General features: G+C 42.0%; 2 protein-coding genes across 5 annotated transcripts in view; one reads left to right on the top strand and one right to left on the bottom strand.

Moving 5' to 3' along the window:
- Positions 1 to 12935, bottom strand: part of rgs7a (regulator of G protein signaling 7a) — a 43716-nt gene extending 30781 nt beyond the window's left edge. Inside the window, exons 1-2 of one of the 4 annotated variants that reach the window (XM_031578759.2) lie at positions 12683 to 12935; positions 11441 to 11560 (exon numbers count right to left, since the gene is read on the bottom strand). In XM_031578759.2, coding sequence (XP_031434619.1) covers positions 11441 to 11515 — 75 coding nt within the window. In that variant the 5' untranslated portion in view covers positions 11516 to 11560; positions 12683 to 12935. The remainder of the gene's footprint in view (positions 1 to 11440; positions 11561 to 12682) is intronic. The other 3 variants (XM_031578758.2, XM_031578760.2, XM_031578761.2) reach the window with 3 other exon arrangements.
- Positions 12936 to 14561: 1626 nt separating this feature from the next.
- Positions 14562 to 23379, top strand: kif11 (kinesin family member 11). Its single transcript, XM_012834227.2, has 23 exons — positions 14562 to 14708; positions 15086 to 15237; positions 15429 to 15561; positions 15692 to 15789; positions 15945 to 16023; positions 16162 to 16338; positions 16426 to 16550; positions 16677 to 16767; positions 16928 to 17170; positions 17416 to 17511; positions 17633 to 17721; positions 17811 to 17898; positions 18163 to 18351; positions 18620 to 18827; positions 18987 to 19159; positions 19399 to 19524; positions 19661 to 19819; positions 19959 to 20098; positions 20977 to 21256; positions 21405 to 21627; positions 21726 to 21883; positions 22435 to 22545; positions 22840 to 23379. The coding sequence occupies exons 2-23, from the start codon at positions 15161 to 15163 to the stop codon at positions 22957 to 22959; spliced, it is 3183 nt and encodes a 1060-aa protein (XP_012689681.1). The 5' UTR covers positions 14562 to 14708; positions 15086 to 15160; the 3' UTR covers positions 22960 to 23379.
- Positions 23380 to 23784: the final 405 nt, after the last annotated feature.

Genomic DNA, 23784 nt, shown 5'->3' with positions numbered 1-23784 from the left:
TTTGGAGCAACTTTCACAAGTTAACTTTCAAACTCAACATCCCACTGCTTTTCCAGGTCAGAGAAAGAGAGACGGCCCGTGGCCGGCAACAAGGTAATATAGAGAGAGAGAGCCCAACACCCACACACTGACTCACATACTTGTGCATTCACTACATAAAGCAGAAAATGGACCCAAGCAGCCTTCCATTTGAATACAGTGGTCTAAAAGGACTCAGCCCAAGGAGGATGACACATCCCCAGTGCCTCTCCTTCTGCCTTCAAAGCTGGAGACTGCTGGTTGCCTGTCAGAGCTTTTCGTCAAAAAAGCCCTAGAGTAGCTTCAGACATTTAGCAGGGTAAGTTGACACTCTCTCCTTCTCACTTTTTTTCATTTCTCTCTCTCTCTCTCTCTCTCTCTCTCTCTCTCTCTTTGTGTGTGGGCGGTATGTGAGAACTCTACAGTGAGAGAGAATCGCTGCCCACCTGCTATGCCGAGGCCCCATTTCTAAATAAATAAATTACATAAAACACAAATTATGCAGCATAATCACACAAGCAAAAGGACATTTTGTGGAGTGATGGATTAAATATGAACATCACACCCACAACATGGACATGAAGTTCAGTGTTCACCATTACGTAAGGTTACCACTAATGCATGATTGCTTCACCGTTGTCAAGGTCACGGCAAGTTAAATAAAAAATACCTCAGAAATTCCTCTCTACCCCTCAGCAAAAGGAGTTACCTACAAGCTGTCCTTTGTCCTTTGAATACCCTCTTAAAGACTCCATATTTGAACATAGCAACAATGACCCAACATCACATCACATCTTTGGTCATCATTAGAGGAACGGTCATCTTCGTCGTCATTGTTTTTTCACAGTGAAAGCATGTTCTTTTGGCAAGGGCATCTGAAACAGTTCTGAAAGATTTCTCAAGGTGTGGCTGTTTTCACAGTGTTTCACTGTGTTCACCTGGGGGCAAATCATTCTAAATAAGATTCTGGAGAAACCACCTTTCTGAGCGTTATCCGAATCTGACAGTCATGTTTGCCCATGCAGACAAAACAACAAAATGAGAGTTAGTCAGATAGAAAACGAATGGGGGAAAACAGAGACGTCAAAGAAGAGGAGGGGTGAGTTGTCTATTTTTAGCCTCTGATCAGAAAGACAGTGGAGAGGGAGACAGAGAGAAAAAGAGAGAGAGAGAGAGAGAGGGGGACTGAACAGAGTTAGAGAATAAAGGGAGAAGGAAAGTGGGGAGAGAGAAGGAGAGAGTCAGACACACAGAGGGAGGGGTGAATGGAGGGGGGGGGGGTATGATACAAGTGGATGGAAAGACAGCAGGACGGAGTTTGAGAGAAGAAGGACGGACAACTCTCCCCTCCAATGTTACATGTGCCAGACAACAGGGGACTCTGTGTGACCAGAATAGTGATGAGGCCACACCAGCTGGTGGTGTTCACCGTCACCGGCATCCACATCATCTGCAGAAAGTGCGTCAGCCGGCCCAGACAGTCGGACTCTAAGGTCACTCTCCAGACTAACAGAAACGCCATCGCATTCCCACATCTCGCACGTGCCCAAAGCACTTTAGCACCCTTAGCAATTACATCATTCAATTCTATCCAAATGTAATATTCCTGTAAGATCCACAGCATGACGGTGTGGTATGTAATCATCAGGAGTCAGACAGACAGATGCAGGGAAGGCTAGTCTCTATGCAGTAGGGGGGAGCCTTCTAATCAACACCTCCACACCCGTGATCTTGCCCAGCACAGTGCCAGAAGGTCAAAATGAAAATGAGTGGCCTGATGTAGACGATAAACATCCTTAACCTTGTTAAACTCTTGTGCAAAGACTATTTGACAATTCAAGCAAAGATTCATTTCTCCATTGGATGACAGTGAAAACTTGTCAAATATGTATATTTAGATGAATACATTTAAATTGAAAAATAGAGTTAGGGTGCACTGTGCTCATTATTGTGTTCAAGTACATTTTATTTTGGAAGATACAATGACCTTCAATATTAAAGATGAATAGGGATTTAAAAGTGGATAGCGTATGCCACATTCCATGGATGACAAAGGCTCCAGAGCAGTGACTGTGCACATCCAGCCTTGCTCTTAGCATTCTTCACACAGCTAAAGGAACTAAACATATAGTGTGCCCTGATCTTTCAGAGTGGTTGTGAGGACACTGTGAGATGCAATACGAGTGGCTGACGTTTCGAGACACCATAAAAATAATCATCAGTAAGCAGACATAAAACAAGATAATCCACAAGACTCTGATTTCACACTCTGCAGATTTGTCAGAGAACTGTCTTGAACTGGCGGAGAGCAGGTGATCCTTAGGGACAGCAGGGGAGAGGAGAGGAGGGAGGAGAGAGAGGGAGGAGAGAGAGAGGAGAGAGAGGGAGGAGAGAGAGGGAGAGGGAGGAGAGAGAGGGAGGAGAAGACAGAGTGGTTTATAATACCAAGCATGGAGAGAAGTGAAGCAAAAGCCCACCGAATCATCCTTGTTTATAGAGTTGTTTTTTAGCAGTTTGATTTTCAATTTGTGGAGGAACTGTACGGAATATATGGAGTCAATTGCAATGTCTTGCTATTTCCAAGATAATATCCACCAAACGGTTATGGCCTCAGGTCTTGAGTTGTTTTGAAGAGCGGCGGTTTTATGCAGCTGTGCGGCACCAACAAACAGAGACAATAGATAATGCTGCATAGTCAATGAACAAAGATTATTTTGGAACACAGTTCTGTACATTTAAAGAACCATAACAGACTGATGTGGTATCCTTCATATAAATGAATACAATGCATAGATTTATAGTCATGTCAGGTGTTCTTGCTTTTCCAGTAAGCTGCCTATGCAATGCCGCCCAGGTGGACAAACTGCATGTAGTATTAAATGCCTTGGAAAAAGAGCCCTACTTGAAATATCAAGCACCCATTTCCCATTACAACAATCTCCTGAACCCATCTCTAGTGAGATGTGCCTTACTGGGGGCCGTGAAGACAGAGTTTACTATTACAGTAAGTCCCCTTAGTTTCCTGGGTTTCTCCCTCCACATATAGGAGAACTGTGTCCTACACTAAACAATTGCAGCACTTATATAAGCAGGATGAACAGTCACTTGGCTTAGTATAGCTTCTGTGGGTGTGTGTTTGTCCTCCTTTGAATTTGTTCATTCTTTACTTTTTTATTTTTATGTTCTGCGAAAAAATGACTCATGAAAGCCGTGCATACCCTGTAAAGTCTTTACTAGACATTAAAGAAAATTGAAATTCCTATTTTTGTAAATAATGGTCATTTATTATCAAGATGCACACTGGTTTTCGATGTCATCTTGAGCCTGTGCAAAGGCTCATGGGAGAATCAACAATTCACATTAAAAATGAATAAATACATCCTTGAGATGAACCTCAGTTCCAAATCTATTTATTCTCAGAGGGAAAAAAATTGGCCTGATTGGAGTGGGCACAGGCAGGATGAGGGGAGAGCTTCAAAGAGACGGGAGAGTGAAAGAGATGAGAGGAGGGGGAGAAAACGGGCACGTTTGACAGAGAGAGCAACAGAAAGCGAGACGAAAAAGGAGCAAGAGTGAGAGAGAGAGAGAGAGGGTTCTGAGAAAGACTGAGAGAGGTGGAGAGTGAGAGCGAGAATGCAGGAGAAGTGAGTCGTCATTGCCAAAGTACCAGAGCATCAGGCAGAGAGATGTGAGAGATACCCGAGAGAGCGCTAGACCACGGCCTGCTTCTAGGAGTGGAGCGCAAACAGACCGTGAACTAGCCGAAGAGGAGGCATGGCGAGAACCACAGTGAGAGGGCCTGTCATTATGCCTGTGTCATCAGTCGAGCTGGCCTGTCTCTGACTCATTACTGAGGCTGTGAAGCCCTGATATTCCACAATTTCACTAATTAGTCCACGGATACTTATGCACACACACTGTACTCACATCTACAGACTGGAAACCATGACAACCTTTCAATCCAGACAAGGTAGTGTTTGATTTGCATGCTCCAAAAATGAGTGACACCAGGATGTTCAGTGCATCAAAATAGATCCTGCTTTGCCTGCCTAATTTATAGTACCTTTAGATGCCAAACCTGAACACCTATAACATTAACTTCCTCACCCAATGTACGGCCTTCTCTCTGGAATATTCCCCCATTCTGGAAAGGCTATGACATTGGAGACAACACAGAGACGGCCTATATCGTAATGCACACCACCCAATGCATGCTATACAAGGAACTATGTAATACAAGCAACCTCTCAGAAGAGTACACATTAGGAGATCCAACCAGATTATATTACACCAGGGCCATTGAGTTACTGTCATCCTATCCAAAGGCAGGAGCTGTGTGGGGTATCAGTACAGAAAAGAACCCAAAACACCAGAAACTAGTGCATGAATGTCACTTAAACAGCTGAAAGACTTCTATTCTTCTGTTTTATTCTCAGGTCATCAAACCAGAAGAAATGTCCAAGTGCCCTCTGGTTGATATTGTGCTCATGATCAGATAGACACTACAGATACACTGGAGATTTATAGTTGTTTTTCAGTTAGGACTGCAGAACTGTGTTTAAATCAATAAGTGACCATGAAAAGAAAGCAGCATAGTTCAGGGTAGGGCAAGCACACTATGGTGCCTCTCATTAGCAGAACCAGGAAACTCGTGGTTAGGTATGGATGGTCATGAAATCTCCAACTGTGAATGTTGAACAGAAACAAACAAACAGACTCCGTGGACTTCAGTTAGTGTACAGTGCTCACTGTATTACTAGTATTACAGTGAAGACTATAGAGGAAAAGCACAACAGACTTTAAGCATAAGACTGGGGGATCATTTGCCCTAATACACAACATACTATCTTTAATTAGCCTTCTATGTCAGTCACCTCATCTCACCATAGAGCCACTGCTTCCTTAGGGACCAATTAACCTAACATATATTGACAACTTTGAAGGGTGTGATCTTTGTGTGTGTGTGTGCGTGTGTGTGTGTGTAGGTGTGTGTGTGTGTGTGTGTGTGTGTGTGTGTGTGTGTGTGTGTGTGTGTGTGTGTGTGGGTTGATGTTTGTCTCGGACTAACTGAACAGGCGAAATAGGTCCTTCTATGAATATAAGATGTGTTCAAACATCCACTTCCAGCCAACATGAACTCTAAAATAGTAATGATACTGCTGATAGATAATTACAGACAACATCAACTCTACAATAGTTATGGTACTGCTGATAGATGATTACAGACAACATTAAGTCTACAATAGTAATGGTACTGCTGATAGATGATTACAGACCCCAGTGGTTGGGTTGGGTTGGGTTGGGTTGGGTTGGGTTGATTGAGAATAAATGTCCCTTTACTGCTCTTAACACTTACACAGAATTATTGGAGACTTTTTTCCACATTTGTCATTAATTTGCTTAAAAATCCATGAATGCATCCCAGCTCATGGCAGTCAGGAGAGCCACTGGGTTTCAGACATGGTGTTGGTCTTTTCCTCTCCCCTGGTCATGCAGGAGCATTGCATTTGTAATATATTCTGAAGGAAGATGGTAGAACAATTGAAATAACTTGAACCAAGTCCCCTCACGGATCTTACAAGTGCACGGCACAGAAGGAACCAAAAGCTGAACCACGCAAACATAAACAAACAAATGACATAATGAAAATGTAATTAATTGTACAGCACATGGTATTGAATTCATAGTGTGGAATGATGGACTCATTTATAAACATTCCACGATGTAAAACTGTTATCCCCTTAGGATGAAAGGTGTTCTGAGACAGGACACTATTCACATATAACCATTTAAGGAAATCCATAGCTTAAGTGAGTGCCCTCAGCCATGCCTGGATTGGGAATTGAGAAGCACGAGTGCATAATGTTCACATGCACCTGCTTGTTGAAGACAATCCCACGAGAAGCACTGTGTAACAAGCTGCCTGTCAGATTTTAGACCTGACTAGGAGACCTGCGCACTTAATTTACAGAGAAGAAAAATAGCGGCTGAGATCTGTAAACAGTGAATTTTGTCACATCCTCAATATCACTTTTATAATATTTTTGTAATAATTATTAGCTAGCTATTGCCAGCAATAGTGTGCTAAAAAATACATTCAGAGTCAGACTCTGGATATTTAGTATGCTACAGTGCATTAGGTTAATAGGCTACTGAAGGGCTCATGCATCATCAGGCTGTATTTTCTTGATGACACAGTTGGCAAAGTCATGTCCGCTGTGCATTTTGTACGGTATCATTAGCTTTTTCATCCTAGCACAAATATGAAGCAAATGTCTTGAAGCACCAGCACAGTAAATATATTTGTAGTGTTTTTCAGGTGATCAGTGGAGTCTGCCGCCCAGCTGATAGGAGGTGATTCCAGCTGAACTATAACCTAGAATTCTTTGTGCTCACTCCAGCACACATAGTGGCAGTTGAAAATATATAAGTTCATTAAGCAAACGTTTGCTTATCAAGCTTGTTAATATTAACATTATTACAACAAAACTAACAAAATGTCTTTTCATTTAATTTAGAATTAAAATAATGGAAAAGTGGTCTGTGGTTGGCTGTTTTGCATGTTGGTAGGGGGTAAGTAAGCATCCCTTGGCCAAGGTCAAATACAATGTTCTTAGGGTTGGGTGGCTTTTGAGACTATGGAAAGTGTTTGAATACAGCAAAAGCATTTCTTCTATACTGATCTTATATTTTAGAGAGTATGGTATGCAGGCTCTTTGTTTATACATGGGTATTATACTTCACTAAAATGTGGTGGACACTGCACAGTGGACTACAGCGTATCTCAGTCCCATCACTGCTGGTTATAGGCTGCTTTCCATTTATTGCGGGCAAGGATTTTTAGCTTCCTTTTCTGTGTCTCTCCTCCGTGTCCTTGGTAAAATAATCAGGCCCAATGAGAGATTGAGCAGTGCAGCTTGACTACAAAACAGGAGCACAATATGACTAACCCAATCCACTCTTTTAATATAAGAATAATATAACACTAGGCTATACTTTTGTGGGTACAAAAAGGACCTATGTAATTCTTGACATCTCTAAGCCCAGTTGGTATTTAGTGCCATGCGCACTGCACAGGAGGAGGGAGGAGAGGAGTGTGCAAGACTGGAAATGAACTGGGGCTTCCCTGTTAATGAAGTTGGGTTGTGCCCAAGTCAGCTTGATATTTCTGTGCAAAAAGACACTTTGCCTGTGCCATGTCACATCTAAACTCACTGCAAGGGCTGTCCACTATAAAGGTTGATATGGCCTCAGACCCAGTTGCTGTAGCTGAAAGATAGTATTTCATTTATGAAATGTGTATCATAATTATAATTTTGTTTTTGAAGCATTGCTTTGAATGTCTGCCTTGCCTTGCATTGTACTCGATTGTATTAAACACAAATAGCATGATTGACTGACAATTTGAGCCTGATTGTATTGCCCTTCACTCAGTCCATTTATGGGACCCATGATTGCATCTCACAGTGCAAGAATGAAAAAGAGCAAATGCCCCTGTCCCCACACTTTGATGCTGCAATAAGATGCTACAATTGTATTTGTGTGATGTCCTTTGTGTGAATTAAATACCCAAGACAACCTCTTGCCGGCACATTGCAACAATGTCAAACATTTTCATGACAGTAACAAATTACATGGAACAAGGGCACCAATCAGAAAATGTGTGAGTACAATGGTTAAGTGAGTCAGTTCAAATATTTATGTTCTAAATATAATTCAGTTCACATAACAGTGGCAAATGTCAAGTGAACAATGGCAAGTGAACAATACACTATGGTTACTGAAATGAACACATTTAGATCCACACACAAGTGACCACAAACACCACCTACAAATACTTTGAAGCTATGTAGCTACTCTGAATTACTCATTAAAATAAGCAACCTTAAAAGGTGAGGTCCGCCAGACTAATCCCATACACTTTTTGTCAAATTCAGCGAACTGCTCCTCATGATCCTTCATTTGTTTGCGCAAAAAAAAAAAAAAAAAACGTACACAGCACTGGTTCTGTAAATGGGAAACAAACATAGTGGCTCTGACCGAGCCATAAACAATCCCAGCCAATCAACACGGTGCTTCAGGAGTACAGACGGGAGGGGTGTAATTTGATTGGCTGTTAAGCTAAAATATCAACAACCTTTCGCGAAACCGAATGGCGTACTGCATCTTTCTGCATCTATCTCCAGTCAACGTTTAGCCGTTTTCTCAGGTCATTGAGGATGCAGTACAGCAGCACTGCTCAAGATTGTTTGCTTTCAGTGAAAGATGAGTTGCAGTTCACGGTCTAGGCCAGTGGCCTACCCAAGTGAGGGAATGACACTCAAACTGCCATCTTTACCCTGGTCAAGTGTGTACAGGGAGGCCACCGCCAGTGAATGCACAGATGAACAGAAAAGGTAAATGACTCACTTGATCTTTTTTTTTCACATAGATTTTTGTCTTTTTTTCCCTCCCTCTATCTCCTCATCCCTCTCTTATACCATCTGGCCTACATAGGCTGCATGCTCACTAGCCTGTGACACAGGGGTAGAAAAGGTCCTCATAACGATGGTATACCAAAGCAAGATATATTAAATATCAATTATGCATTGAGTTGGACAGGCATTGAGTTGAGGTCCTGTTGTACCCTTTTCAATTCTGCCTGAAGGAAATCCAATCCAGTCCAACAGATTGTATGATTGAGTGTTCCCAGTACAGTGTAGTCTGACGGTTTGATTGCTTCCTGTGAAATGTTTGGTAAGTGTTTGAATTCAGAGCAAAGGGTTCACTGAACTCAGCTGCATAGCTAATAAAGCACACTCTCCTTTGCGATCACACTTTAAAGCCTCTATGAGTATTGGAGAAATTAGTGTGTGTGTGTGTGTGTGTGTGTGTGTGTGTGTGTGTGTGTGTGTGTGTGTGTGCGCGTGCGAGCGTGCGTGTGTGAGTGTTTGTGTGTGTGTTAGAGGGGGGCTTTGTGTCATCTAGGTCGTATTTGGATACAGGTATCTTGTTTCTGTACTTAAATTTAGACTGTACCAAAATATTTAATTTGTGGTGTTCGTATGTACAAATTTAGGAAGGTAGCTACTGTATCGAGTGAATCTAGTCCTCTGTTTCTCTTGATAAATCACAGGAGAGAGATTTAAAGCACTTTGGAGATACGACAGAGATTCTTTCCTACGCATGTGTTTCAAAATGGAAGGTGGCTAGGAAGGCAGACTGACAAAAATGAAAAGTGAAAAGGTGCATTAATATTCAGTACCAGTCTTGATATTCTCCAATTGAAGTCACAGACAAAAATAGTTGGTTTTGCCTAGTGCTTTTCCCTGGAGTGCCAGAGCAACATTATACATGAGGTGTGGTCATAGTTTAAATCATCGGGAAAACTTTCTAGATGTAAAATATTCTTCATTCAAAATGTTTGATACAACCAGATCCCTTTCATCTGCTTCCAAGAGCAGCCTTCAGTAAAAACCAATGGTCTTCTGAGTCTTTACCAGCTGAGAACATGTTCTAAAATCAGATTAGAATTATAAGCAATACTTTAAGAATGGTCAATATAAGGGCCCCATCTCCTGTCTGTCAGCTATTAATGAACCCAAGACACAATCTCACCTTAACCCTAACTTTTATGTCACTTCACAGACACCCCAATCCTAGCCTTGACTAGCATCTAAACCCAAACACTGACTCTACCGCCCATGATAGAGGTGAATTGTGCTATACTGTGCCAAGTCAAGCTGAAATTCCTTTCCCACATCCTTCTTTTAATCGACCTGACCCATACTGAGCCCTGGGCCAAACCCTGACCATCTCCACACTCAACGGTGTTCAACCCCATATTATTGATTGGCTGTAGGACGAAGCCTGGCAGGCTACAAGTAGACTGAATGTTAAAACCATGGGAAACGTATGTATGATTTGCTTTCGAAGAAGTGACAGCAACTCTGATGATGAGCACCTCTGTAAGGCAAGCCAACTGCATTTAAGGCCCTCATTACAGTTTTGTCAAATTATCAAATCAAGAGTCACCTTCCATTCAATGAAAAATAAGAGGGTATGGCTGGAACACAACAACTATTCAATGTTAAAACAACACTCAATAAAGATTAAGATTGCCATTCCAGTTGTCCTTTAAAGTTAATGGCTGTACCCCATGATGTTACTCCAATTGCTCACTGCAATTCTTAAAAAAGGTCGCAATTTCATGTCACGCTGGTGGGTAACACCAGTGCCGTGGTTCTGCTTAAGGTTCCTTCCTGACTAACAGGGAGTTTTTTCTTGCCCCTGTTGCCATTGTGCTTGCACTAAGGGGGTTCAGGCTCTGGGCTCTGTAAAGCGCCTTGAAACAATTGTATTGTTATGGCGCTATATAAATAAAATTGAATTGAATTGAATTAACGATATCTGTCTCTGTCCCCTGAGTCGTAAACATAGCAGGACAATGCTGAAAATGTTGTCACAAATTACAGATCCTATTGGAGCCTAGAGTTCTAAGCAGGCTCCTATTCATGCCTATTTGTCTCTAGCTTCTTTCAAATGAATACAAGTGAGGAAGAGCATGCTAGCCAGGTAGCACTTCACTATCCCTTAAGGAATATCTCTCCACAGAATGTATTACCAAATTAATGTCACATTACTGCCTTGAAAATATAGCCCATTATTCTTACAGAAACTCTCAGTAATCAACGTCAGCTTTCTCCTTGATAATTATTACTCAATTGAAAAAAAAATAAAGGACATGCAATTCACTCACCAGCAAAGGACTAAAACCCCACATTTTCCAACTGAAATTGCTGCTTTGTTGCCACTATTGGGCAAGCATGGAGCCCAAAGAGGAGCTTTTCCAGTAATAGACACTTCTTCAATTAGTGGGCCTGCTATTGAATCGGAAACAACATTTATTCCTCCGCCATTTAGCAGTGGGCTTTCGCTCTGCAGCAAATTTCTTCAGTTTGGTAAGAGCAAAGAAAACAGAAGGTTCAAACCACCCACAGCAGCCTAGGGGTCAGTGTACTGACTTGTGATGCATAGAGATGACATCAAGTAGCTTACTCTTGCAATTCATGCCACTTTCTTAGATCAGTGGATTCCTCTCGTACTCTGGTTAAAGTTGTGCATAGAGAAACCAAGAATAGGCCGTAGTACATCAATGAATTGATTCTGTAGCCTAAGCTAACGTTTTACACATCTCTGAGGTTCTTACATGTAGTGAGTGAGAACACAAATAACTTTTGGATCAGTCAGAGATAAGTTGGGGCATGGCTTTAAGATCAGGCAGGTATAAGTTGGGGCATGGCTTTAAGATCAGGCAGGTATAAGTTGGGGCATGGCTTTAAGATCAGTCTGGGATACGTTTGGGCATGGCTTAAAGATCAGTGAGGGGTAAGTTGGGGCATGGCTTTCATTACTAGAGCATATTCACCACTGGGGGCCTTACCTTCCTGTAGACTAGCATGTTGGGTGAGTCATCTGCCTCCCCATTGGTGTTCTGCAGATTGTTGGTCTGTGCCATGGTCCAGTATCACGGCACAACAGCAAGTCCAACAAATCACAGAAACTGTAAAAAGAGAGGACAATAAACTTCAGTTTACCTGGGAATAACTCTAACGATGATTGAGGATCTGCCACAAAAAATAACTTAACCATGAAATATGACCAGGGGTCAGATAATAACTTAACAATAACTATACAAGCTAGATTATTCCATTTTAACCCATAAAACTGAATGGTAACAGGCTGTTCTCTTATAATACTATTGTCACAACAACTTTAAATGGCAGGGTGTAGGTATGACTACAATTAAAGTTTCCATGACTGCTTTCAAATTAATTTACCCACTGATGCTAGTGTATTTGACACTGCATAATAGGCTATGGGTTTTACAATGTCCAACCATAAAAAAATATTTGTCATTGTAAGTGGAAAAGTAGCTGTCGTTTTCAATGTCAGCATGCATTGGTATCTAAGGTCAGCACCTTTTCTCAGGCAGAACGTAACACACATCAGATAGCCAACTGAATTCAGAACGTACCATGATATGAAGGATATGTTACACGAAGAAAGAATGGTTGTCATGAAAAGGTGAGGGAAATCATCTAGCTAAGGTCAACACCTGTTTGCAATACGTTTATCTACGTTCGCCCTGTGCTTGAAGTCAGGAGGCACCGCGCTAGCCTACACGATAAAAAAGACAGCCTTTCACACGACAATAAACCTTTTTTGGGAAAAACAGAACAGATGGAGACATGACAGAATAATGCTGCTGAGGGTTGAACCCGTTAACGTTGAACCTGTCCAAATAGCTGCCCTACACGTATGGTGTGAACGAGAAAATGCTTGAAATGCTATTGTGTCATCGAGAAAAAAGACTGGTATGAATTTCGCATATTCGAGACTCGATACAAGACCAAAGCAAAATGCCCAAGCGTATTGATAAGCGAGGTGCATTAGACATGAAAAAAACTGCATCATACACCCTTGCCAGGCAGATTAACAAACAGGTATCCACAACGACGCCCTATGCACAATACAATTTCAATACTGCTCTCATTCAGATTTCAGGACCAGAGACAGCTCCCGCGAAAGCACCCTCTCCATAATCAATCATTTACGTCTTCAGAAGCAACGACAAACGACAGTGAATGTAAATAAACGATATTTCCTTTTATATTTAGCCTACCTGAAACACACCCAGTTGACAAATCACGCGAATCCCGTTTCCAAGCGTAGAATATGCTTTACAGATTGTCAGCTGGCAGACATAGGAATGCGATGATAATTCATTGGAAATGTGAAGAATGACACTAGCTGTAGCTCTTCTCGTCGCGAGAATGATGCTGTTGAGAGAGAACGCGCAGCGGCCACTGTTCTGCGGGAGCGCGCATCGACCTATGACCAAATCACGTGCGATGAATCCAAACAACCATGACCGAATTGGGAGGTTGTAGTAAATAATGCAGTCAGGAAAAACACAAATAAAGCATTAAGCATGGAACTAAATGTGCGATGTTTGGTGTGGCTCATCACTCAACCCCCCAGTTCTCATATTTGACGCAACTGTTTGATGGAACCTCACTTTAGCCTGCAAATGCATGATATTCTAACTGAGGGAATATCAACAAGTTGATCATGAGATCTATAAACGAATATCTAACACAACAATACGTTGTTTCTTTAGTAATGATACTGTTCAGTTAGCTAGGCCAAAAGCAACTTTAAAGGGCACTGGCTCATAAAAACTAAGCATGTAATTAAGTCTAACAATCAACCAACACAATTCCTGTGGCAAATTCTGACCATTAATATGACATAACTTTATTTGCCCCAGTTTACTGGTTTAAGTGTGTTACCTATACTACCAGGCCTATGGATTTCTCCCCTATGGATAATCATCTAGCCTAACTCAGGCTGAAAGCACCAGATGACACAAATAACAGGCCTTGAATACTTCTAATGATAAATGTCCAATTGCTAGATTCTAATAGTAAAATTCAAGTTCAATGAGAGTGAGGAAATATTAGTTTGAAAGTTCCATTCGTTCAACAGTACCACCCTGTGGCCAATAAAAGTACATCCAACAGCCTGCTTCACATCTCAAGGGCCACATGATGTATATGAAGATACATCAAGAGCCTTTATCTTTTTACCTCTTTAAAGCACTTTTTGAGGTATGTCTTTATAAGCACCTAGTTTTGAATATGAATTCCAAATTAATTTTGATAGTATATGTTCGAGTCTAGGTCTAGGATACGCCCTATGTAGTTCTGTGTCCCGGGGCGGAATGATGAATGTAAGAAAAACTACTACATTGCCAACTTGATCGCCAAAATACCATTTAGCATGTTAGTAAGCTTGTATCAGCGTCAACTGCGCTGTTGGTGGTGTTTGCAAAGTTTTTGTATGCATTTTAGCTTGTGAACTCACTCGTTTTTGACCAAAACTCCCTAGTGCTGCTTTTGGAACATATGACAACAATTACTGTAAGTGTTTCTGAAATCGATCCTTTGCATAGGTCAAATGTGTTGTTCCAGAGATGAATGGCATTGCAAAAACATTGCAAAGATAAGTCGACAATTTCAAATGACATAATTCCACCTCAATGCTCTTTGATTTTATGCAGTTCCGTTCTAAAGCTCCCACTGAAAGTACATATATACAATATTGGAACACATCAAAATGATGTCAGAAACAAAAGAGGCTGTGGTAATCCAGACTATGCAAGAAGTCTCTATGTCTCCAGGCTCTATGCTGCATTGTAATGTGAACCATATGTCCGTCACGGCCCCAATGTTTTGTATACAATCTGTACATAAAATATGTGAGCTTTTTTGAGCGTGTAATACTAAAACATAATATACATCTCTGATGCAAGGTCTGAGTTGTAGCCATAGAGACTGTCGCAGGTTGTAGAGTTGAGTGTGTTCCCGTGGTGCTTTGCGGTCTGTTCCTAAAATCAGCCAATTATATTGCTTCTCATCTCAAACGCTTCACTGATTGGCTGCTTTCAATTCGGGGGAAATTTAAAGCAAAAATTGTTAACCCTCAGTAAAAACCTAGCTACTACTAACTAGCTATCCAGCAATCGGGCTATCTGGCGTGTGTTGTAAACTCTCCTGTGTTTTATTTTAGGTGTATAACTTGAATTACAAGAAGGCAACGAGAACGGAGAAATCTTTTGAATCCACATTACATAAATCGGAGGAGCTGTGAGTTAATTAGCTATCCATTTGGCATATTTTATCAACATTAACGCAACGTCAAAGACTTTCCAGTTTATTTAGCAATGTTTGAAAAATATGAAATGTGGCGTAGTTGTTTAATGTCAGTATCACTTATTTGAGTCGCTAAATTAAATAATTCGTTTGTGCAATGTCTTGCTCGTGATTTTGTCATTTCAAGCCTTCGTAGTGAGCTCTCCAGCTAACATTAGCCTTCTGACTAAAATAACTGTTAACGTTAGCTGACTAGCTTCACATTCTTGTTGGGACACTACTTAAAGCTAACATTTCTGTAGTTACCAACTCCATAGTCTAATGTCCTTTAATTGAATTCCTTTAATGTGCTGTGTTTAATGTTTATGTAGCTCTCGAGTTAATGAAGATTGGTTAATCGAGTGAAGCTCTTGAGGGATTAACGTTATCATAACGTTAGCGCGAAAATGTCATCTCAAAACATTTTGGCTGGTGGCAGAAAGGAGGAGAAAGGGAAAAATATTCAAGTGGTTGTACGATGCAGGTAAGATTCTGTTATAATATATTTAATAATCGATTAACTAAGTTATGTATAAAGGTAAATCCAAATGTCCCCGTACGTGGGTCAAATAGCTAACGTATAGTGGGCGCTAGCTAGCTTTCATTAACAGCCGCTTACACCAGAGAAACTTCTGTTACGTTACCATTGCGTTCAATCTGTTTCACTACAAACAGACCCTTCAACGCATTGGAGCGCAAATCCGTGTCTTATGGAGTGCTGGACTGCGATCCAAATCATAGAGAAGTGGCCGTGAAAACTGGTGGTTTAACTGACAAACTAGCAAAGAAAACATACACATTTGACATGGTAAGTGTTTTGCCTGCTTGACTTGAAACTCACCTGAACCCACATATAGATGATCATTTCTTTTCATCTGTGTGTTCTGTTTAAATAGTTTCTAATGTATGTCTGCTTATGTTACTTTCATATAATATAGGTATTTGGACCATCTGCCAAGCAAATTGAAGTGTATAGAAGTGTACTGTGTCCCATTTTAGATGAAGTTATGTTGGGATACAATTGCACAGTGTTTGCGTAAGTAGACAACCAGCTAACCTAAATGTAATTACATGGTCTTTAAATTGTGTTGTTTCAGATAACAATGAAACATATATGCCTACTGCATATGTAGATTTTCATTTTAATATGTCCTGCAGAGTATTGTAGTACAGTATTTTGTATTGTTTTAGTTATGGCCAAACTGGAACTGGGAAGACCTTCACAATGGAAGGGGAGAGGTCTACTGATGAACAATACACCTGGGAAGAGGTACCAAGATCTCTGTTTGCTTTTGTTAGGGGGCTTTTTTCTCGAACAAGATGTAATGTAAATATAATTATTGTGATATTATTTGATGCTTAAGCAGTTTTCTCTAAGTGATTAATACCTCCCATCATCTCTCCTCAGGATCCTTTGGCAGGCATCATTCCTCGGACCCTCCATCAGATTTTTGACAAGCTGTCAGATAACAACACTGAGTTCTCAGTGAAGGTGTCTCTGTTGGAAATTTATAACGAGGAGCTGTTTGACCTTCTCAGCCCTTCTCCAGATGTTCTGCAAATGTTTGATGACCCAAGAAACAAGGTCAGAATCCAGATTTGTCAGGAAACTCCACTCAACACTTCTGAAACCTGAAACCCAGTATTTAATTTTTTTTTATTTTCCCTTCAGCGTGGTGTTGTCATCAAGGGCCTTGAAGAAATTACTGTTCATAATAAAGATGAAGTGTACCAGATTTTGGAAAGAGGTTCTGCCAAGAGGAAGACTGCTTCCACTTTAATGAATGCATACTCCAGGTACAAACTGAAGAGACCTTCCTGGCTATTGTATTAGACCACCTGACCTACCTACAATGTGATTCATGGTGCTGGTGGCATTTAAGTCAAGTCCCTGCTTATGTTTGATGCCGTTTTCTCTTCTAGTCGGTCCCATTCCGTTTTCTCAGTGACTATTCACATGAAGGAGGTCAACTTGGAAGGGGAAGAGCTGGTCAAAATTGGGAAACTAAATTTGGTGAGTGTCTTTGATTATTTGTTTTCATGGCCTCTTGGAGATCTTGTAGTTATGTGCTACCAGTCTCATATTTGCTACAGTTGTTAAAGGTGTATAACGTGTCAAATACCTACAGGCACGCCTTCTTTTATCCCTAAACTGCATCCTGTGCTTCCTATAGGTGGATCTTGCTGGCAGTGAGAACATTGGTCGCTCAGGTGCAGTTGATAAACGTGCCCGTGAGGCAGGCAACATCAACCAGTCCCTGCTAACACTGGGTCGTGTCATCACCGCTCTGGTGGAGCGTCGGCCTCATATCCCCTACAGGGAGTCCAAACTCACCCGTATCCTGCAGGACTCTCTTGGTGGCAGAACAAAAACATCCATCATTGCCACAGTCTCCCCTGCCTCAATCAATCTGGAGGTCTGTCTCTGGACTGTCTGCTGCTGTTCTCTGATGTCTTTGAGGTCCTAGTTTAGCAAGCAGTTTCACTATCTTTAAAGTGTTGTCAGACATACATTGTTGTGTTATTACTCCTGATATAATTAGTTCCGTAGAAGTTTTTGGCAAGTATAGAATTCTCTGAAGTCAAAGAATTGTTGTAATTACTGCTGCTTTCTTTTGAATGATGCATTTCCTCACTCAGCTGATTTGTTCTGCTTTGACAGGAAACAATGAGCACTCTGGATTATGCCAACAGAGCTAAGAACATTATGAACAAGCCTGAGGTCAATCAGAAACTCACCAAGAAGACGCTCATTAAGGTACATCAAAAAGATGGTGCTGGAAATTTGAAAGACCTACTACAGTTTAACAAGTCTTTCACAGCACAGACCCTTGTAGAGTGAAATATTAATGGTATGATGCTGATGTCCAATTCCTCAGGAATATACTGAGGAGATTGAGCGTCTTAAGCGTGACCTTGCCGCCACTCGAGACAAGCATGGCGTATATCTGTCATCTGAGAACTATGAGTAAGTCACTGCTCTTGGCGTTTACCTTAATATGCAATTCAATGGTTAGTTCCAAAATGATGTATGTCTTTTTGTATTTCAATTTGTAGGACCATGAACGGCAAACTATCGTCTCAGGAGCTGCAGATTACTGAATACATGGATAAGATAGCTGTCTTGGAAGATGAAGTGAAAAAGGTCAGTATTTGCCAACATCCTGATCTACTTTTAAATGAACAGAAAAGCTCTAGGTGCATACTGATATAAATGAGGGTCTTTTTTTGGCACGACCCCCATTTACCGTGAGGACGGCACAATCGTGGACGTGTATATAAGTTTTCGCTATTACTCCGGTATTAACTACTTTCATAGCAATAAGGCTTATTAGGACATTCCTTTGTCTTTTTCTCCTTCCCCCTACTTCATAATTTTACAATGCAAATTTGTGGTTTGATATTTTAGGCGATGGAGTTTTTCTCAGACAGTAAGGAGCAGGTTGAGCAGTTAACAGGGGACCTTGATGAGATGAGCCAGCAGCTGCAGGCAGCTCACAAGGACCTGCAGGAGACCAGGCTCAAGCTCAGCGAGGAGACCTTCATCTCATCCAAGCTGAAGACCACTGAGGGAGAGCTGTACAGCACTGCAGACAAGGTGAGCAAACAAACTCTGCTTGTGTTGTGTGACTGTACTTTCGCTCGCCCACATTCCTGCCACAATGGCAAGGTAAAACTCAAGCATCTGTTATAGAAATGTGGGTTCCTGAGGCAACCGATTAAATAATTCTTTCTCTGTGCATCAGGAAAGAAGCCATCAGTCTATATACTAGATGGCCCCATGTGGTAAATGATTCAGATAGCCCAGATCTCTTTATTGAGCGTATCTGAATATGTGGTCTTGGGACTGTGTATTGTCTCCATAGCTGCTGTCCACTGCTGATGTCAGCACAAAGGATGTGTCTGGTCTGCATGCCAAACTGGACAGGAAGCGGGAAGTGGAGGGGCACAACTCAGCAGTGCAGCAGAGCTTTGGCCAGCACATGGAGGCCAGCTACAGCCACATGCAGAGGTCCCTGCAGCAGCAGAGCAGCCTCCATCAGGGCTTCATGGAGTACTTCGGCAACACTGTCTGTGAGTGCCTCAATACCTTTGACCTTTGACCTTTGACCCATGGGGATTTAGATGAACCAGGATGACATCTTTAGAACAATCCCAGTGAGATCTCATTGGGCGAGCTCCTGTAGATCGGAGTTTGTAAGTCATTCTTGCCTTCCTGCTTTCACCCCACAGCGGACCTTCACGCGGTGAACAGCAGAGCCCTTGAAGAAGCCTTATCCTCGGTCACCTCCTATAAGGCTGGAGTGAAGGCTGTTGTAGAGGAGAAAGTGGGCCAGTGTGTGGCCAAGCTTGAGCAGCAGGAGAGCTTGAGTGTGCAGTCCAAAGAGAACTTGCTGCAAATACTGGTAAACAGCATCTCTATTTCTCAATATCTCAGTTGAATTTGTCCTAGATAAAGCCCACTGCAGAGATTACAAGTAAAGGCAGAAGCTAATAAAATGCTAATAAACACTAAAATGGCACCGGAATCACAATGGGTATTGCGCCTGTTAGATGTGTTTACTGTGATTTAAGGTGACATTTTACTGGATTTTTCAGTTTGTTTTTAATCTGTTGCATCTTAACCTTTTTGTTGGCCCCACAGGAGGAGCACCAGATGCATTTAGAAGAGGCCCTGACTGCACAAGCGCTGCCAGCCGTCAATACTTTGATGTCAATGATGGGGAACTTGAGCGAGACCTTGGCGGCTCAGCGTGCTCTGACAGAAAGGGTGAGATGCAGTCACTGGAGTGAACCGGATTTACACACATAATTCACGTGGACAGTTCCGATTATAACTGTGCATTTGTTTTGTTTTGTTTTATTTTGTTTATTTCATTTCTCTCTTGCTCTCTGCTATCCTACAGATGGAAACCATGAAGCGTGAGATGACCTCACACTTCCGTCTACAGGCTCAAGCACTCTCTGTGATGCGGGATGCATCCATGGAGGGGTTCAACACTCTGAGGACTGAGATTGGGGACCTGAAGGAGAAGTTGGGTGAAGCTGACCAGACCCACAAATCTGTGAGTCCACACACACACACACACACACCACAAAGTCCACCAGAGGCCATTCCTGCCGTTCTCTGTCCTAACTGCAGCTAATCTGTGTGTATGGCTTTGCTTTGGCTAATTTTAATTGTATTTATTTTTTGCCTCATAGAACCTGTCCCAGCTCCTTCAGTGCCTGCAGGGCCAGCTGAGTCTGCTGTCGGAGAACACCCAGGGCAGTTTCCAGGGCCTGATGAAGAAGACGGACGCTCTGTCTGCTCCTGTGGACTCCCTTCAGCAGGCTCTGCAGACGTGAGTAGCACCCCAATGACTTCACAGGAGGGGTCTTGAGATGCACGAGGGGAAAGCAGTGAGTCGAGAAGTGAACATGAGAACACATTTGGTGTTGCAGAGTGCTCTCTCCTGGAAACTACTGTAGATTTTCAATGGGTGGTCTTTTTCAAAAAAATGTCAATCTTACCATTGCTAATAAATTGTTAAGTGCTTCTGGAAATACTCTCATGGTGATGAGACTCATAGTGGATCATAAGCAGGTAGTAAAATTAATTATGTGTAAATTTGATAATCGCTTTTTCAAAGATGTGAGCATTTTTCCCAACAAGAATGTTTTTTAGCCAACCGTTTGCTTGGTGAGGTGGAAAATTGCCAACGTGGTTTTGTTGGAGCAGCACTACTGATGTGTGCCATTTTGCTGACCTCTAGTGGTTGGACTTGGTACTCATGCAATCCGAAAGAATGGAACGATACATATCCATATTTTGTCCACCTAGAATTGATCCGTTTTAGGCAAAAGAAGAACAAGAAAAAAATAAAATAATAATGATAAACATATTTACCTGGTAAAATAAAAAGTTACGCTGATAAATGAAAATAAAATGTTTAACTGAGCTGTGCAACAGCTGATGGACATCTGTTGTTTTATTTATTCAATCATTTTTAAAAACAGGTTATAGACTCTGATCATCTCAAAGACAAACTCTGAATAAGGAAAATTTAGCAAATATGCGAATCTGAGTTTATTACTCACACATATGAAATCTTATTCAGTTTACATCAGAACTGAAGCTGAAACCTGAACGTTGCCCCTGTCTGATCTAGGGGTTAAGCAATTAATAGAGAGTTATGCGCTGTTGAATTTAACAACTTGAAATTTCCTTGTGTGATTGTAGGAAATGCTCAGAGGCTGAAAAACAGGAGGTTTCTGGACTGCACCATTTTGAAACCACCGTGGACGGCTTTGTCTCGGAGACAAGCAGAGTGACCGATGAACTGGCTTCTACTTTGGAGGAGTCCGCTGGGTATCGTAGCAGCCTCCAGACCTCTCTCAGGGCACTGGGGGAGAGTGCCAGCAGCTGGTGCCACACAGCCACAGAAGGTGTTGAGGCAGCTGCCCAAGCCCAGCTGGACCTCACACAGGCTAATAAAGACGCCCTGCTCAGTCTGCCCCAGGTACAAACTCCAGAGGAGCAGAACACTGATGCTGCTTTGAGTACTCGTATCATCTTTTTATCAAAGTGTTATTAAGCTAGACAAAGTAGATAAGCACCAGATGGCTACAGAAAGAGAATGACTCTGGGTTTGTATGTGTTTGTCTCAGCCAGTGGAAACACGGGGAGAGGCATTCCTCCAGGAATCGACAGACTGCTTCAGGCGGCATCAAACGGAGGCAACTGGAATCCTTAATAGTCTCCAGGACCAAACAGGCAAAGATGTGGCCACACTTCAGCTCACCAGAGAGGATCTTTCAACACAAACAACCCAGGCGCTCAAGACAGTCCACAGCTTCCTGCAGGAGGAGCTCAGGGAAGATGTCCCTACTGGTATGTCCTTAACTCACTTACGTATTGTTTTACTCCGTGTCTGTCAGATAAATGGAGGGTGCCATTCTTTTGTTTACATGTTTGTTTGTTTTTCTCAGGCGCCACCCCTCAGCGTAAGGAGTACGTCTTCCCTCGCATGCTCGTAAGGTCGCGTGCCCGGGAGGAGCTCATTGAGGAGTTTCACACTCAGATGGAGGAACTTCAGGATGAATGTCCGACCCGAGAGGAAGCTGAAGAGAATACAGCTGTTGATCAGGTACCCTTTGAATATCCTCTCCAAGCTTGTTTGGGAACCCAGTCCTGTAAACCCAATGCTAACCTTCTAATTGATCTGCAGAACATTGAATTTTGAGGCTTCAACTCTGTCTCCTTCTGGATTGTACTGTCAGAACACTTTGATGTAGTACACTATGTACTGACTTGTGTAGTGCGTGCATTTCGATAGGGTAGTGTTGTCTGGAATCGAATACAAACCTAAAGGAAATGACGCTCACAATGTCCCCCCCCCCCCACTATGTAGCCAGGATGGTAGCCATTGGCTGCATGACGTGTACAGCGTTTCACACTCAACTTTTTGAACATCATGAGTACACCATCCGGGTACTCCCAGTGCATTGCATAAGTGCCATAATTGTCAGTGTGAATGCACGTATGCACTCAAAACAGGAAGTGTAAATGCGGAAGAGGGTGAATTGAGACTTGGCTCATGCCTCCAGAAATGTGCAGAAGTATTGTAGCCATGTTCATGCTTCTCACTTTCTCTGTGAGAGTATTAATCCAACAGTGTTCTTCATTTATTCAATACAGGAGACCTTAGAGGAAGAGCTTGAGTCCTTTGAAGACAGTGCAGTAACGGAGCCTTCATTTGTTGACATGAACATCATGTGTGACGAGAACACCAGAGGCCCATTCTTCAAGGTAACTGCCCTATCCTTTGTTCTAATGTCACACCACTAAACCAGGTCTCAAACTCACCTGAGAGTCTGTGAGAACTGGCCTGGGTCATCCTGTCTGTGGGTTTGGGTCATCCTGTCTGTGGGTTTGGGTCATCCTGTCTGTGGGTTTGGGTCATCCTGTCTGTGGGTTTGGGTCATCCTGTCTGTGGGTTTGGGTCATCCTGTCTGTGGGTTTGGGCCATCCTGTCTGTGGGTTTGGGCCATCCTGTCTGTGGGTTTGGGTTGCCGTTGTGACCTGTACTCTTCTTTATTTCAGCAACAGAAGAAGAACAAGAAGACGAAAGAGAACCGGAAAAATCCTTCCTGCACCAAACAGCCAGAGGTTGAGGGAGAAAATCCACCACGGTCTAAACTACCCCTCAGATGTCAAAACTAAAAACATTATTGTCTTTTCCTCATTTCTTTCTGTGTATGTTTTTTTAGATGTCAGGTTTTATATTTGTACGCTTTAGCACACATTTCACATTCTTGTTTTACCGTACACTGATGAATCATTGATGATTATGTTGGGTGCGAGAATGTTTGTTAGCATGGTAGCACGGCCTGTAAGGCATGTTTTTCACGTTATGTCTGTGTGTCAGTGGGAATGGAAGGTGAGCGCATGAAAGGACATGAAGCTACGTACGTACGAGGCCTATACTTTAGATTAGGACCATTTCAAGAACATAATACACTTGATCAGATCAATCAAATACGTGAACTGGCAGCTGTTCTTTTTACATTCGTTTTATTTTTTTAACTTAATGGAATAACCTTGCCTAATAAATACAAAATACCTCTGTGGTCTGAATAGAAATGGCAGTCATTGTTTCTTTGGCTTTGTTTACATTGTTTTGATTCCTATATCCTTAACAGATTGCTGAATAAATTGTCTTGGATGTCAGATTAACCAGATGTGAATGGAAAAATGAATCAGAAACATATAACATAAACTGGTATCAATTGCATAAAAAACCTGTGTGGGACAGGGATCTTGGTGGCGGGATCCTAAAACGAGTTTGCAAAGTACTGTAGTGTTTTCTTATGGCCTTTTTTTTGTCAGTTGCTAGCATGTCTCGGCGGTTAGGACTACAATCCACTGCACATCTCCCAGTCTCACCTAAAGCCAGTGTCATTCTGAATAGCTCCCTTGGTAAACAAGGCTGAAGGATTTAAAAACCTAGTATCCCTGCTCTGTGAAATACAAATGAGTCCAAAGGCT

The sequence above is a fragment of the Clupea harengus genome, chromosome 13, assembly GCF_900700415.2.
Source record: "Clupea harengus chromosome 13, Ch_v2.0.2, whole genome shotgun sequence".
NCBI lineage: Eukaryota > Metazoa > Chordata > Actinopteri > Clupeiformes > Clupeidae > Clupea > Clupea harengus.
Note: the sequence above shows the minus strand (reverse complement) of the source record. Positions and strands in the feature narration are given on the sequence as shown.

Coding starts and splice junctions, on each gene's coding strand:
- kif11 (XM_012834227.2), top strand. CDS start 15,161: ATGTCATCTCAAAACATTTTGGCTGGTGGCAGAAAGGAGGAGAAAGGG. Junction 16,024..16,161: donor AACAATACACCTGGGAAGAG/GTACCAAGATCT, acceptor ATCTCTCCTCAG/GATCCTTTGGCAGGCATCAT. Junction 16,768..16,927: donor AAATTGGGAAACTAAATTTG/GTGAGTGTCTTT, acceptor TGCTTCCTATAG/GTGGATCTTGCTGGCAGTGA.